We start from the raw sequence: 15,061 nt of genomic DNA on the forward strand, positions 1-15,061 counted from the left end.
AGAGAGAGAGAGAGAGAGAGAGAGAGAGAAAGAGAATTTTTTAATATTTATTTTTTAGTTCTCGGCGGACACAACATCTTTGTTTGTATGTGGTGCTGAGGATCGATCCCGGGCCGCACGCATGCCAGGCGAGCGCTACCGCTTGAGCCACATCCCCAGCCCGAGGTATTTTTTTTTTCTGATTTTTGTAGAAGTCTGTTATTCAAGATGGAGTTGAGGTATTTTCTCTTCTGTAAAACTTCTATGAGTGCCCTAGGCAGGGTTAATTACCCCTTCTGGGCCTTGACACCTGTGAATAACTATTTTCTTCTTTGTATGTTAGATTTGCCTATCTAAACTAGATACCTAAATTACATTATCTCTTCATCTTTTTTTCTTACACTGTCTTCTGATGTTTTGGAGAATGTGCCTGCATTCTAAAGCAGTTCATGGTCCATGACAGATAATAATTATTTACTAAACGAATAAATAGTTCATCTGGATTGATTTAACATCTTTTCTGGCAAGTGTATTGTTGTTCTGCCTGTAATCACTACTGTCCATTGAAAGCTGTGCCAAAAACTGTATTAAATGCTTTTATTTGTTATTAGGAGTTAACACTGTGTAGTGATTCAGGGGTGTGCCTGGGTTCACACAAATAAATCTCTTAACCTCTCTGTGCTTTAGTTTCTTTGCCTATAAAATAGAGGTAATAATATTACTATGTAATATTGTGAGATTAAATGAATACATCTGAAGTGTTAGCTCAATGCTTTCCTACATGTACTTTTTTTTATAGAATTCTGGGGGTTGAGCCCAGGGTATTTAACCACTGAGTCACATACCCAGTCCTTTTTATTTTTTATTTTGAGATAGGATCTTGCTAAGTTGCTCAGGACCTCTCTAAGTTGCCAAGGCAGGCCTTGTTCTTGTGAGTTTTCTGCCTCAGTCTCTGGAGTCGTTGGGATTAGAGGTGTGGGTACCACGCCTGGCCACATTGTCTTTTAGTGAATCTGTTTTTCATCTTTATGGGATTATTAACCACTATAATAGCATTAAAACCTGTGAGTGAAAATCAAGCTAAAATGACAAATCAAGCTAGAAATCTGTGTATATGCACATTATGAAATTATTTCCAGGGACAATAATAGATTATGGCATTTAGATAATAACAAACTGGAAAGTAATATGCATAGTGTTACATACTTATTACTTAATTCTGTCGTGTTGTTAAAAATTCTGTAAGTATCAGGTTTTCAAAAATTTTTTTCATCTACCAAATGGGTACATCATCAATAGCTATGAAGTTTGTTCTGAAAACAACATTTGTTTAGTGAAGCAATGTATGTAACAAAAATAAATTTTAAAAACAGCTCCTTATACTGGCTTCTCTTATTATTACTGTTTTCCTTGTACTTATTCATTCCTAACTGGATTTTCTGCACAGCCTTAATCCAAACTAAACCAGGGATGGCGTGTTATTTGGTGTGACAATTCCCAGTGCTTTGTAATAGCCATCTTGAGGTTTTTTAGGCCTTTTAAAATGAAAAAAAAAAAAAAAACCAAAAAAAAAAAAAACCAAAAAAAAAAAAACAACAACAAACAAAAAAACCCAACAAACTCGGAAAGGTAAAGCACAACATTTTTTTCAGTGTTTAAAAGCTTTTGCCAGACTCCAAAGAGCTATTACCTGTTTCCTGTGTCTGTCAGTTTTGAAGGAGGGGAAGTGGCAGTTACATGTGTCTTAGGTTTGCCATTGGTGCTGTAAACCTTCTTTGTCTCTTTATATACACGTTCTTTCCCTGTTCTCTTCGGGTTTCATGTACTTTTTGTTCTTGAACCTTATTTTGATAGGAATTTGATATCTCCGTTTTTATTTTTAGTGTTTTAGATGTTCCTGTTGTTTCTTCATAGCATAATTACTCTTCATAATAGAGTAGTAATTCAGGGACTAGCCTTAGGTCCTTTTTAGTCCTTCTTCTAGACTGCTCTTAAAACACAAATATAGCTAGCTTTTAAGGCTGACTTAGACATGTCTTATTTTTAATGAAGATGTAGTTTTTGTGTGAACTTTTTCCGTGAATTCCCTTGTAAAAATATCCTGCTGTGTTTAGTGTAAGCTAACCAACTTTCTATATGGGGCTTAATGGCATTCTTTTACAGGTGGGTGAATTGTGACCAGATTGTATTTGTTAATTGGCATTAATTTAAATTCAATGTTTAATATAGAAGTTAAGTTCTGAGGGTATGAATAACAGCCAATATAAAATTGGTAATTTAAGAATGAGTCCTTAACACTTAGGCAAAAATGATTTTTTACTTCACGACACTTCCTGGGACTTAAATAAAAAATGAACTTATGGACAGTGTAAATTGTTTTTTGTATTTCTTTATCACTTTTTCTATAGTCTTGTAACAAAGCTCTAATATATGATTGCCATGAACCCTATAATTCTATGACAGTCCCTGTTCCCAAATCTCTGCCAAAAGTCAGTGTTTGTCTTTTTTTCTTCTGACTTTAAGTACGTTAGGTATATATTAGACATACACACTTGTTTGTTTCTATTTTCTAAATTTTAATCTGAGAAGGCGATTTTAAAAAATTTTGTTCCAATTATTCTTTTATTTGCTAAAACATGAAGTAGCTGTCTTCCCTTATCTCCAGATGATATGATATGTTGCAGGTTCGAAATCATGGATAGTACCCAACCCTTTATATACTATATTTTGTCTATGCACATGTACCTATGTAAAGTAATTTATAAGTTGGGCACAGTAATACATTAGCAACATTAATTAATAATAAAATCCATCAATTACAACAATATACTGTAATAAAATTGCCAGCATCACTATGTGCTTTGGGGTTCTTATTAAGTAAAATATGGGTTATTTGAAAACAAATACTGTAATATTATGACAGTCTAGTAAATGAGACCACTACTAATAGATAGTATATACAGCATAGATAGCTGGATAAAGGGATGATTCATGTCCTGAGTGGGACAGATCTTATCAGACTACTTAGAATGGTACATAATTTCAAGCTTTTAAGTTGTTGGGCTGGAAATATAGCTCAGTGGTAGTATGCATTCTGAGCGTATGGAAGGCCCTGGGTTTGATTCTATTACCCAAAACAAAAAAACTTAAAAATTATTACTGCAATTTTCTGATCATGGTTCACCAGATAGTTGAAACCATAGACAGTGAAATCATGCATAAAGGGGACTACTGTAGTTTCAATTCTACATGGTAACAATTCTGTATGGAAACTGACTCCTGAGAGTTCCAAAAAAACAGGATTTAATCTCCCAGTTTCACTCTCCCCCACAAATCTTGTGTCATATACTGACAAGTAACAAAATTAACAGATTTAAAATTTAACATTTAGACACTGGAAAAAGTATTACCAAACTATAAAAGAGAACTTCAGAGGAATGTGGCAGAAAAAGAGGAATGTGTACCAGCCAGCGACAATCAGGCACTGACTTACTGGTACTATTTTACTAGAGAAGTGAATTGTTTTGCTGTGAGGCTGTTTGAGTTATTTGTTAAAACCAGAGAGGAGCCAGGCCTGGTGATGCATGCCTATAATCCCAGCAACTGGGGAGGCTGAGGCAAGAAGATGACAAGTTCAAGACCTACCTTAGCAATTTTTGTGAGGCCCTAAGCAATTTAGTGAGACCTCATCTCAAAATAAGGAATATAAAGGGCCGGGGATATAGTTCAGTGATAAATGTCTGGGGTCGGGGTGAGGGTGGGGGAGGGGTTCAATTTGTGTTTGTGTATTTTTGTATATGCATAAAAATATTTATACGTGTGTGTGTGTGTGTGTGTGTGTGTGTGTGTGTGTGTGTGTGGTTTTTATGGTTGGCAGTACTAGGGATTGAATCCCAGGGTGCTCTATCTCTGAACTATATCCCCAGCCTTTTAAATTTTGTATTTTGAGACAGGATCTCACCAAGTTGTTTAGGGCCTTACCAAATTGTTGTGGCTTGCCTTAAACAACAAGTAGTTGTAACCTTCTGCCTCAGCCTTCCAAATTTCTGGGATTACAGGTGCCCAGCTAACCTTAGTGACTCTTAGCAGGTGTCTCCTTGGTTATAAACCATTAGGTGAAGAATTCCATGTGGGAAGACACGTTGGGAATATGAAGGTTGGTATCAGGCACGCAAGAATGATTTCTGTTCCCTCAGTGAAAGCTGCTTTTTGCATTTTCATTTTCCTGTGTCATCATTTCTCTTTTATAGTATTCCTTTGGAATAAATCTAAAGTTACCTAGACAACAAGGTTTCCAAGAATTCCTAGGATAAATCCATAAGTTGAAAGTGGACAGTAACTTCTTGTGTGTTTCCAGAGAAACTGAAAATAGATTTTTTTTTCCTGTTTCCTGGTGGGGTGGGGAAATGAGAATGGATATCACCTCTGTCTGTGTCTGTCAGAATTCCTGGATGTAGTATAAACCAATTCAAGCCAGGTATGGTGGTGCACACATGTAATCTCAGCAACTCAGGACACTGAGGCTGGAAGATTCCAAGTTTGAGGCTAGTCTGAGCTATTTAGTGAGACCCTGCCTCAGAAATCAAAATAGCAAAAACGATTAAAAGGCTTGGGGTAGAGCTTCAAGGTGGAGTACCCCTGGGTTCAATCCTTAGTAACACACAGACACAAAAAAAATTTAGGTCAGGTGTAGTAGGTGTGGTGCCATGTGATACATGTCTATAATCCCAGTGACTCCAGAAGCAGAATCAGGAGGACAGCAAGTTCTAGGTCAGCCTTGGCAATTTAGTGAGACCCTTAGCAACTTAGATCCTATCTCCAAAAAAAAAAAAAAAAAAAAAAGACAGACTGGGATGTAGCTCAGTGGCAAAGCATCCTTGGTTCAATCCCTAGTACCAAACAAAAAACCAGAAGAAACAAACAATTCAAGCATATCATGTATTTTAAAAGGATATTGAGTTGAACTCAGTGGCTCAACAAATTGTTGTAAGGGCTAAGCAGCCAGAAACAATGCCTAAAATCACATTGCACAATGATTCCTGCGAGGATGCCAGTACCATCTAGAGACAGACAGACGCCACAGACTGCTCCAGATGACTCTAAATGCTGCCACCAGTGCCCTGGACTTGACCTTACTGCCATTTTTCAATTAGTATGAAAACAAATTCCTTCTGCTCTCTGCTTCTCCTGCTCACTTGTTGCCCATTCCTAGCCTGAGCTAGCTCTATATTTGGCAAAACACATGTCTTAGATATAAAGGAAATACGGGAAAGTGTTGAACCTTATGAAAACATAAGATGGATGAAGTGTTTGACCTTCTGAAATTATAAGATGGGGAAAGTTCAAGCAGACAAAAAGAATAAGATTTTCACTGCACTTGTTGTTCTGAATATACTTGTTTAGCCTTTACTGTGTACTAGGCACCATGTCAATGTTTTACAAGCAGTATCCTCAGAGCTTCCTTACCTCCATTTTACAGATTAAAAAATTCATCAAAGTAGCCTGCTTAAGATCACAGTAGAATTGGAATACAAGCTCAAAACTGTGACTCCAAAGCTTGTGCTCTTAACCACTGTATTAAACTGACAGTAATTGTGTATGAGTTTGCTCAAAAGGAGGGGAGACATAAGAGATATTGACTGTAGAGAGACTGTATAATGAAGTTTTAAGAGACTGTTTATTCTGTATGCTGTGAACTTTGATGTCTTTCAACTACAAAACAAAAAAGCAAATGCTTCAGGTGATAGTCCTAGTATTGATTTCAAAACCGTACAGACCATTCCATTATCTTTTTTCAAAAGCATTCTTTTTTTAACCTTTTATTTATTTATTTATTTTTATGTGGTGCTGAGGATCAAACCCAGTGCCTCATACTTATTAGGTGAGCACTCTACCACTGAGCCACAACCCCAGCCCCCATTATCTTTATTTGATCTTAATTACCATGCACAGTTATTTGTTGCTGAGAAACACTAAATCCTAAATTATTATTATTTTTTACAAATAATGTTTTATTATTTATAATTGTTATCTTGAGAATGTGTCCTCTTCCTTTCTCCCTCATCCCTTCTCTCCCTCTTCATTCTTAACCATCAGTGCAATGAATTAAGATTATGAGGGAATTTTTTTTTTAAAGAGAGAGTGAGAGAGGAGAGACAGAGTGAGAGAGAGAGAATTTTTAATATTTATTTTTTAGTTCTCGGAGGACACAACATCTTTGTTGGTATGTGGTGCTGAGGATCGAACCCAGGCCGCACGCATGCCAGGCGAGCGCGCTACCGCTTGAGCCACATCCCCAGCCCTGGGAATTTTTTTTAAAGTGTTATTTTTGCTGAAAATCCCAGGACAAAAGTATTTATAGAACTAGCATTTGTTTTTAGTCTTTTGGGAAACTTTCATCAGTCTGTTGAGTTTCTCCTTTGTGTAAATTAGAAAGTTGTCTTGATGTTAAATGGCATAGTTTTTTCAGTTATGGTAATTTATTTCAAGGAATTTTCACTTTCTCTGAATAATTGATGACATTTCCTGGATAATGTATTCTGGTAGTTAAGGAATCATTTTGATTTTATTTCAGAATAGATATATTGTTTTACTGTGTTATAGGTTGTAGTCATGTCAAATAATAATGCTAAGTTTAATGTTCCTAAACAATATTTTCTTTTTTGGTACCAGAGATTGAACCCGGGGCACTTAACTGCTGAGCCACATCCCCAATCCTTTTTATTTTTCATTTCGAGACAGGGTCTTGCTATGGTGGTTAGTGCCTCACTAAGTTGCTAAGGTTGGCTTTGAACCCCAGATCTTCTTGCCTTAGCCTCCCAAACTGCTGGAATTACAGGTATGCCCAGTTGTAGTTCTTCTTTTGTGAAGCGTTTAATTTATTTGCCCATTTATAAGTGTTTTTTTTTTTTTGAGGGGGGGGAGTGTTAAGTGTTTTGAGTTTTTTTAAAATATTTTTTAAGTTGTAGATGGGCACAATACCTTTATTTTATTTGTTTATTTTTATGTGGTCCTGGGGATTGAACCCAGTGCCTCACGCATGCTAGGCAAGCGTTCTACCACTGAGCCACAAACCCAGTCTCCCGCCCCCCCCCTTGAGTTCTTTATATATTCTAGATTTTAATCTTCTATCAGAAGAGTGACTAGAAAGATTTTTCTCTCATTCTATAGATTCTCTCATTACATTTTTAATTATTTCCTTTGCCGTGCAGCTTTTTAATTGGATGCCATCTCATTTATTAACTCTTGGCATTATTTCCTGAACTTTAGGGATCCTATTGAGAAAACCATTGCCTGCCCCAGACAAATTTGAACATTCAATTTCATCATCTAATTCTTGACACTCATGCTGATTGATTTCATTTTAGTCTTGGTTTAAAGATAGGCACATAAGAAGTACTTTGTGAACTTAAAGGGAAAATATATTGTTCAGACGAAAGGTATGTGGATAAGTTAGTTTTGGGACAGTTCTAGAGATCTCTTGCCAGAAGTGGTATCTTTGTTTTGGTCTTCAAAGATTGTTTCATATGATCACTGAGTCATACCTGCTCTTTTCTCCCTGGTTATCTTTCTTAAGACTCTGAAGGTTGCCAGCCACAGAATACTTAAAAGACACAGTAGACTTCAGCCTAGGGGGAGTTAGTTTATTTAAAATAACAATAATTTGAGCTCAAACATTACTACCATGTTATAGGTGGTTTAGTGAGTTAAGAGTTAGTGAGTTCTTTTGATTTTCTTTAGTGGTCACAGACCTAAAGGTAACATAAATTTCAAGTAAACTTTTCCTGATGTTACTTTAAACTTTATAATGTAATCACAAACAGAAATCCCTAAAAGAAGTAGGAGGAAAGGGAAAGTATTTCTGATGGTAATTGTTTTTAAATGAAACTTATTTGATTAAAGTCTTCTACTACTCCTTTCTAGAGTTGTAGTATAGTTGAGACAAAACAACCCAAAAAATAATTTGTGATAGATATGTTCTTCATTAATTCATTTAAATTTGGAACATACAAATATTTTAAAAGGAATAATAGCCCTATGGATGTTTAGACACAAAGATCTGAAAATTGATGATGATGACGTTGTGTTTGGAGATTACTCTCTCCAAAATTTATAACTTATTTTTCCTCACAAAGCTTAAAATTTATAACTTAAATTTCCACATAATTTTCTCTGTCAAATAAGGAAAAACTAAGCAGATACTGTGGACTTGCCCAGGGTACCAGGGCAGATCTCTTTGATGATATGGTTTGTAAAAAACAAGTCCTAAAGAGAGAAGAGGAGAAGTAAGCCAGAGAGAACTGGTGTTTCAGACAGAGAGAAAAACAAGTCCTATGGCCAGTGTGACTTGAATGGAATGAACAAAAGACAGGAGAATTGTAGGATATGAAATCAGAGAAATGGGGAAGGTGAGTGAGTGTCAAATTATAGTTCTTAGGGGCCTTTGTAAGCGCTTTGGCTTTTGTGCCAATGAGGTGGACTCAGTTGGATGGTTTAAGCAGAGGAGTGACATGATCTGACATTCTTTGAAAGTCAAAGTCTTGAAGTCTGACTGACTTGTTAAGGTTACTGAGAGAATCTGGAATATTTGACAGGGAATGATTATAATAGTTTAGATATGGAATAAGGTGGCATGGACCATGGAAGAACTGGTAAGAGTGGCAATATTATGGATATCTTTTGAATTGGAGTTCCCAGGAGGAACACTTCATGAATTGGAATGAGTACTTCTCCACACAATGTCTACTTGTCTTATCTTTTTTCCAGGGATTGAACTTAGCTGCACTCAACCACTGAGCCACATCCCCAGCCTCTTTTTGTATTCTATTTAGAGAAAGGTTCTCATTGAGTTGCTTAGAGCAAGTTGCTGTGGCTGGCTTTGAACTCACGATCCTCCTGCCTCAGCCTCCAAAGCCGCTAGAATTACAGGTGTGCGACACAGCACCTGGTTTATCATTTTGTTTAAATAATTTTTTTTAAAGATGTAGTTGAGAGCATACATTTATTTATTGATTGATGGTGCTGAGGATTGAACCCAGTGCCTCACACTTGCTAGGCAAGTGCTCTACCACTGAGCCACAACCCCAGGTCAGGCTGTCATTTTTAATGGTAAGATTAATACTGTGTTCAGATTTTCTTAGCTTAATCCATGCATTATATTTCTTTTTACCCAATGGTTTTGGCAACCACTGCTCATTTTCTAGGTTGGTTATTTCCTCAGGACTACAAAATGGTGATGTTTTAATCCCAACATTTCTTCCACAGTTGATATTTTGAGACCCCAAAAAGAAGACCTGTCATTTATTGACTGCTTGATTATTCTGGAGTACTGTTCAAGTAATGTGTGTGCCTTAGCAACTTCCAAAAGTGAATATATTTTTAATGTATTTAATGTTTCAGTCCGTGGTAGTCATTATCTTTTTGATGTTCAAGTTGACTCACCTTTGGCTAGTGGGTACCTTTTGTCCTTCAAATTGGCTTTATGTCACTTTTTCCTATAATCCTAGTAGTCTTTGGTAGCTAGCTTCCTAGTACAACAAATACCCCATAGTCTTGGTCACTGTAAGTGGGAAATAATATGGAGAGACCATAGTTTACAATAGGAGTGGTTTGTGACTGAGTAATATCTGTTTTAAGGCTTTTTCAAGGGAAAGAGCAATGAATGGGTATTTATTTATTTTGGTACTGGGGACTGCACCTAGGGATGCTTTTCCTCTGAACTACATCTCTAGCCCTTTTTATTATTTATTTATTTATTTAAAAATATTTTTTAGTTGACCTTTATTTTATTATATGTGGTGCTGAGAATCGAACCCAGTGCCTCACACGTGTTAGATAATTGCTCTACCACTGAACTATAACCCCAGCCCTCCAGCCCTTTTTATTTTGAGACAGGGTCTCACTAAGTTATTTAGGACCTTGTTAACTTGCTGAGGTTGGGCTCTGACTAGCAACACTCATTCCTCAGCCTCTGAGTCTCTGGGAGTACAGGCTTGTGCCTGTGCACTCAGCTAAGTAGTGGGTGTTTATGAGGTAAATGAATCATAAGTTTATTGATACTCCAGTTCAAATTTCAGATTATAGAATTTTACCATGATTTTTATATTTGAATCTAGTTTTCTTTTGACGCTGCAATTCTTGATTCCTAATGATAGATATTACCTATTTGCCAACATTTGTAGTAACAAGACTGACTACTGGATATAGTTTTTGAGGGTTTTGTTTTTCCTTTCTCTTACATTTGGCTAAGAATATGTGGTTAAATGTTGTGTTTTAAAAGTGGCTTGAAATAATTATGTGTGGTTATGCCATCGACTTTATATCTTGTTCACTTGTTTCATTCATTCATATATATATTTCATTCACTCACATATATATATGTAGTATTTTCGATTATCTTAAAATATGTCTCTAAATAAAAACAAGGTATAATCTGAGAAATTTTTGCTTCTATCCTGTCTCTTCACCCTACTCTCTATTTTCTGCATAAGCAGCTACTTGGTTTTAGTTTATCATTCCATTGTGGCTTTTTTTAAAGCAAAGGAAGAAAAGCAAATGTGTATTTAAATTTGAATTTCCTTAAGTTTTTTACAAAAAGAGTAGCATTTTGTAAAATACCATTCAGCTATAGAATAGAAAGTAGGAAACTATCATTAAGATCTGTCAGAGCAGCTTTCCACTCTTTATATAAAACTTCCTCTTAGTTGTCTCCACAACAAGCTCCTCAAAGAATACACACGTTTAAAAAGGACAAGACCACCACCCAACACATTTGCCAATATTTGGAAAAATTGAATATTCAGTAATTCCCCTTCTAGAAGTCCTTACCAAAAGTGCACCTAACAACATGGCACAGTAACTTATGCTTTTGTTGTGGTTCCGTGCTTAGGACCACATCATCATTATCTTTTAAGTGTGTATATATATATATATATATATTTTTTTTTTTCGGGGCGGGGGAACATTGTTGACATTGATATTGTTGGCATTAACATTATTGGTTTACAGAGAAACAAAGAGCATTTTGAGATTTTACTGTTTTTTTTTATACCTTTATTTTGTTTACTTAGGTTTTTTTGGTTGTTGTTTGTTTTTTGTTTTTAATGTGGTGCTCGGTATCAAACCCAGTGCTTCTCGTGTGCTAGGCAAGCTCTCTACCACTGAGCCACAACCCTAGCCCCTGAGATTTTACTATTTTAAAATACTGTTAGGTTAAATATTTTATCAATTAAACTTAAGTAGTTCATCAGTTTACTCATTTTTTCAGTAAATATTTACTGAGCACTTAATGGCATGATTATCATTGTTCAGATACCAGTAAATAAAACTGACAAAATCCCCTTCTGGGGTTTTTATTCTAGGTATAATGGGTAAATAGACAAATAGGAAAAAAGTAGCTTATGTATATAATCTGTTGATTTATTGTGTTAAAAACTGCATTTTAAGGACTCCCTTATCAATGTCTACCTTATTTTCCTTTTTACTTGTTCCAGTGTCTTAATTCCTGAGTCCACTCAGGAATTTTATCACCCAGCTGGGTGAAAGGCAGTGAGGACTGAAGTATTCTGGTCCTGTGGGACAACAGTTCATTTTATATTCCTCCCACCTCATTCTCAGTCTTCTTCATACTTTGTTAGGAGGTTGCTCAAGAATTTTGTTTTGGGGGGTGGGGTGGGTGGGGACCAGGGATTGAACCAGGGACACTCGACCACTAAGCCACATACCCAGCCCTATTTTGTATTTTATTTAGAGACAGGGTCTCACTGAGTTGCTTAGTGCCTCACTTTTGCTGAGGCTGACTTTGAAATCGCAATCCTCCTGCCTCAGCCTCCCAAGCCGCTGGGAATTCAGGCATACATCACCGTGCCCGGCCTCAAGAAGTATTTTGATATTTCTCTATGGTCACTAAAATTTAGATAATTGTCCTTAAAGATTTTAAATATTTTTATAGTATATTCAGTAATCACATTCTTAATAACTGTACCTTTATTTCAGAAATGGCCATTAAGAAGTAGATGCCCAGATACAAAGGTGATGAAACAGTCCATTTGTCATAAAGTAAGATGCATCTGTGGCCTTTTAACCATATTAGTAAGTATAACCAATTTATTTTAACTTTATGGGCATTTTATCTACAATGAAAAATGTTGAATAAAAACATGGTAGACATTAAAAGTATCACGTTGTATTTCTTGGTTTTAATATATTTTCTAGTATAATTTCAATCGTATAGTTCTAGAAAGTCTGTGCTGTACCATTTTAAGAATCATAAAGGTAATATCACTGAATCACAGTTTTTCTTAAAAATATCTTTTTTAGTTGTAGATGGACACAACTCCTTTGTTTGTTTGTTTATTTATTTATATATTTTTATGTGGTGCTGAGGATTAAACGCAGTGCCTTATACATGCTAGGCAAGCACTCTACCACTGAGCCACAACTCCAGCCCTGAATCATAGTTTTAGAGAAAATATATGGAAAAGAGTCATTATAATACTACTATCCAAATACAACTACTCATAATTTTTGGATACTTATTTTCCTTCCAGTCTTTTGTTCTACAGTTTTGTTGGTTTTTTTTTTTGCTAATTTTTATTTATTTATTTTTTAACTTGGGGGTTGAACCCAAGCGTGCTTGATCACTGAACTCAGCCCTTTATTTTTTGTTTTGAGACAAGGTCTTGCTAAGTTGCTTAGGCTTTGCTAAATTGCTGAGGCTGACCTCAAACTTGCAATCTCTCTGCCTTACCCTCCCAAGTCACTGCAATTACAGATATTTGTGTTTTACATATTTTTGAAATGTAATTGTGATCATAGTATTGTAAAGAGTATGGTTCTTGAATATTTCTTCAAATCAAATTTTGTTTCAGATGTTTCTACCTAGAATTATAAATGCATCCTTCATTATGGGGTTTCTTATTGGGGTTATGAAAAAAATTGGGGAATTAGGTGGTGATAGTGGTTATGAAGCTTTTACTAAATTAAAAATTTCTATTGAAATGGATGAATTTTATGTATGTGAATTATGCCTTAAAAAGCTTTTAGACTATCAAGTCCTGAAAAGAGTAATATTTATTCAATTGCTGATGTTTTAGAATACAAAAATGTACCACAAATCATTTTGTACCTAGCAAACAATTTGATATTCAGTCAATGGAATTGTGTTTTTGTAATAATTAGAAATAAAAAGTTTTTAAAAAGTGAGATAAAAAAATGACACAATTTTAAAAAAATGTTTTTTTAGTTGTTGATAGACCTTTATTTACTTATTTATATGTGGTGCTGAGAATCGAACCCAATGTGTCATACATGCTAGGCAAGCGCTCTACCACTGAGTTACAACCCCAGCCCTAATAAGTATTTTTATTAAATGAACTTTCAGTATTAGAGATCTACTTTCTCAAGCTTTTATAGTATTGATTCATAATACTCTGAATGTAGTATATTAACATTTTGTAACTTCATATTCAAGAGGCTATTTTGAAACTAACATCTCAACTTTTTTTACCTAAAATTGTTCTAGGAACAAAATTGTATCTGTTTTCCTCAGAAGAGAATTCCACAAGGTAAGAAATTGTTAATATAATATGAATAAATGTAGTTGTATATAGGCTTAATAGCTCTTGATTTTTGTAGGCTATTTCCCATAATTATATCATATCTTTTTTTGATTACTATTTTCATGAATTTATTATTCTTTTTTTTCCCCTCAGCATTTGTTAGGAAAATACTGTCCTCTTGTTTGATGTTAGAATTAGAAGGGTATGATAAACATGGTCACCTTTAAAACTCTACTGCATTCTCATTTATGGAAATTGTATAACTAATGTGTTTATTTTAAAATATGAATTCTTCCTAGTAGATTGATTATAAAGGTTAACATCTAGTATGTACTTTTAAAAATTCCTTTAAATGCTCACCTTTTGAGTAGATTTTAAGTCATACTTAAATTTATACTATTTTTTAGATTTATGAAGAATAAAATGTTAAGTGATTAGTTAGTAAAGTCTTATGTGCCCAAGAACTTGAAATCAAGTATTTGGCAGGTTTAAGAAGTTTTTTGTTTAAATTTTCTCAGGAACTTCTTTAGATACATTAATTCAATCTGTTATTAGAAATGCTTTTACAGTGAATTTTTGAGATTGATAACTATTTCTTAGTATTCACTTTTTTCCTCACCACATGTTCTGAGTGGTATATGAAACTTCCAACTATATCTTTTTCTCCATTTTTAAACTGCTTTAGTTAATTGGGTCAATTTCTATACTGGTTTGTAAACAAAGAGTTAAAATAAAGGGACCCATTAGCTGAAGGGAGAGAAAATCACCAAGATTTTTTCCAGTTTCCTGTGAAACTCCTTTCTCCTATTTTTTCCCTTACTTCTAAGAGATGAAAGGAAGAGGTCCTAGATAGAACCCTTGTGTAGCACTGTTTGATCTTTGCTGTTCAGAGGTGGAGAGGCAGTACTTCAGGAGAAATATAGACCTCTTTCCTTGTATCACCGTGCATAAAGCAAAAACAAATTTAAAAAACTTTAATCTCAGTAAACTTACTGTTACATCTCTATCATTGTTCTTTTGGTAAATGAAATTTAAATCTTTCATATTAGTACAATGCATGATACACCTTGGTGATGAATCATAATGTCTGGTACTCTTCGGGTTCTCTTATAAAGTGTTTGTTAAATATTTATTTTTGTAAGCATCCAGATGTTTTTATAGTTTATTTTATTTTGTTTTTTGGTGCCAGGGATTGAGTCTAAGAGCATTTAACCACTGAGCCACATCCCCAGTTCTTTTTATTTTTTATTTTGAGACAGCATCTCACAGGTTGCTTATAGCCAGCAGAGTCTGGCTTCAAACTCACAAGTGTTTGGAATATCAGCCATGTGCTCGGCTATAATTTTATTTTTAGGGTAGAAATTTTCAAGGGAAAATTGTCCCCCCCACCTCAAAAGACACCAGGGATTGAACTCAGGGGCATTCGCCCACTGAGCCACATACATCCCCAGCCTTGTTTTGTATTTTATTTAGAGACAGGGTATCACTGAGTTGCTTAGCACCTTGCTTTTGCTGAGGCTGGC

General features: G+C 35.1%; 1 protein-coding gene across 2 annotated transcripts in view; it reads left to right on the forward strand.

Annotated features, from left to right (window-relative positions):
• The window catches only part of FRS2 (fibroblast growth factor receptor substrate 2), a 128,486-nt gene that overhangs the window by 66,590 nt on the left and 46,835 nt on the right, over window positions 1–15,061 (forward strand). Inside the window, exons 2-3 of one of the 2 annotated variants that reach the window (XM_081309160.1) lie at window positions 11,974–12,069; window positions 13,502–13,544. In XM_081309160.1, the coding sequence (XP_081165286.1) occupies window positions 12,013–12,069; window positions 13,502–13,544 (100 nt within the window). In that variant the 5' untranslated portion in view covers window positions 11,974–12,012. Of the gene's footprint in view, window positions 1–11,973; window positions 12,070–13,501; window positions 13,545–15,061 lie in introns of those variants that run through there. The other variant, XM_081309161.1, reaches the window with a different exon arrangement.

This window comes from Spermophilus citellus (genome assembly GCF_964194105.1).
Source record: "Spermophilus citellus genome assembly, chromosome: 10".
In the NCBI taxonomy this organism is placed as follows: Eukaryota; Metazoa; Chordata; class Mammalia; order Rodentia; family Sciuridae; genus Spermophilus; species Spermophilus citellus.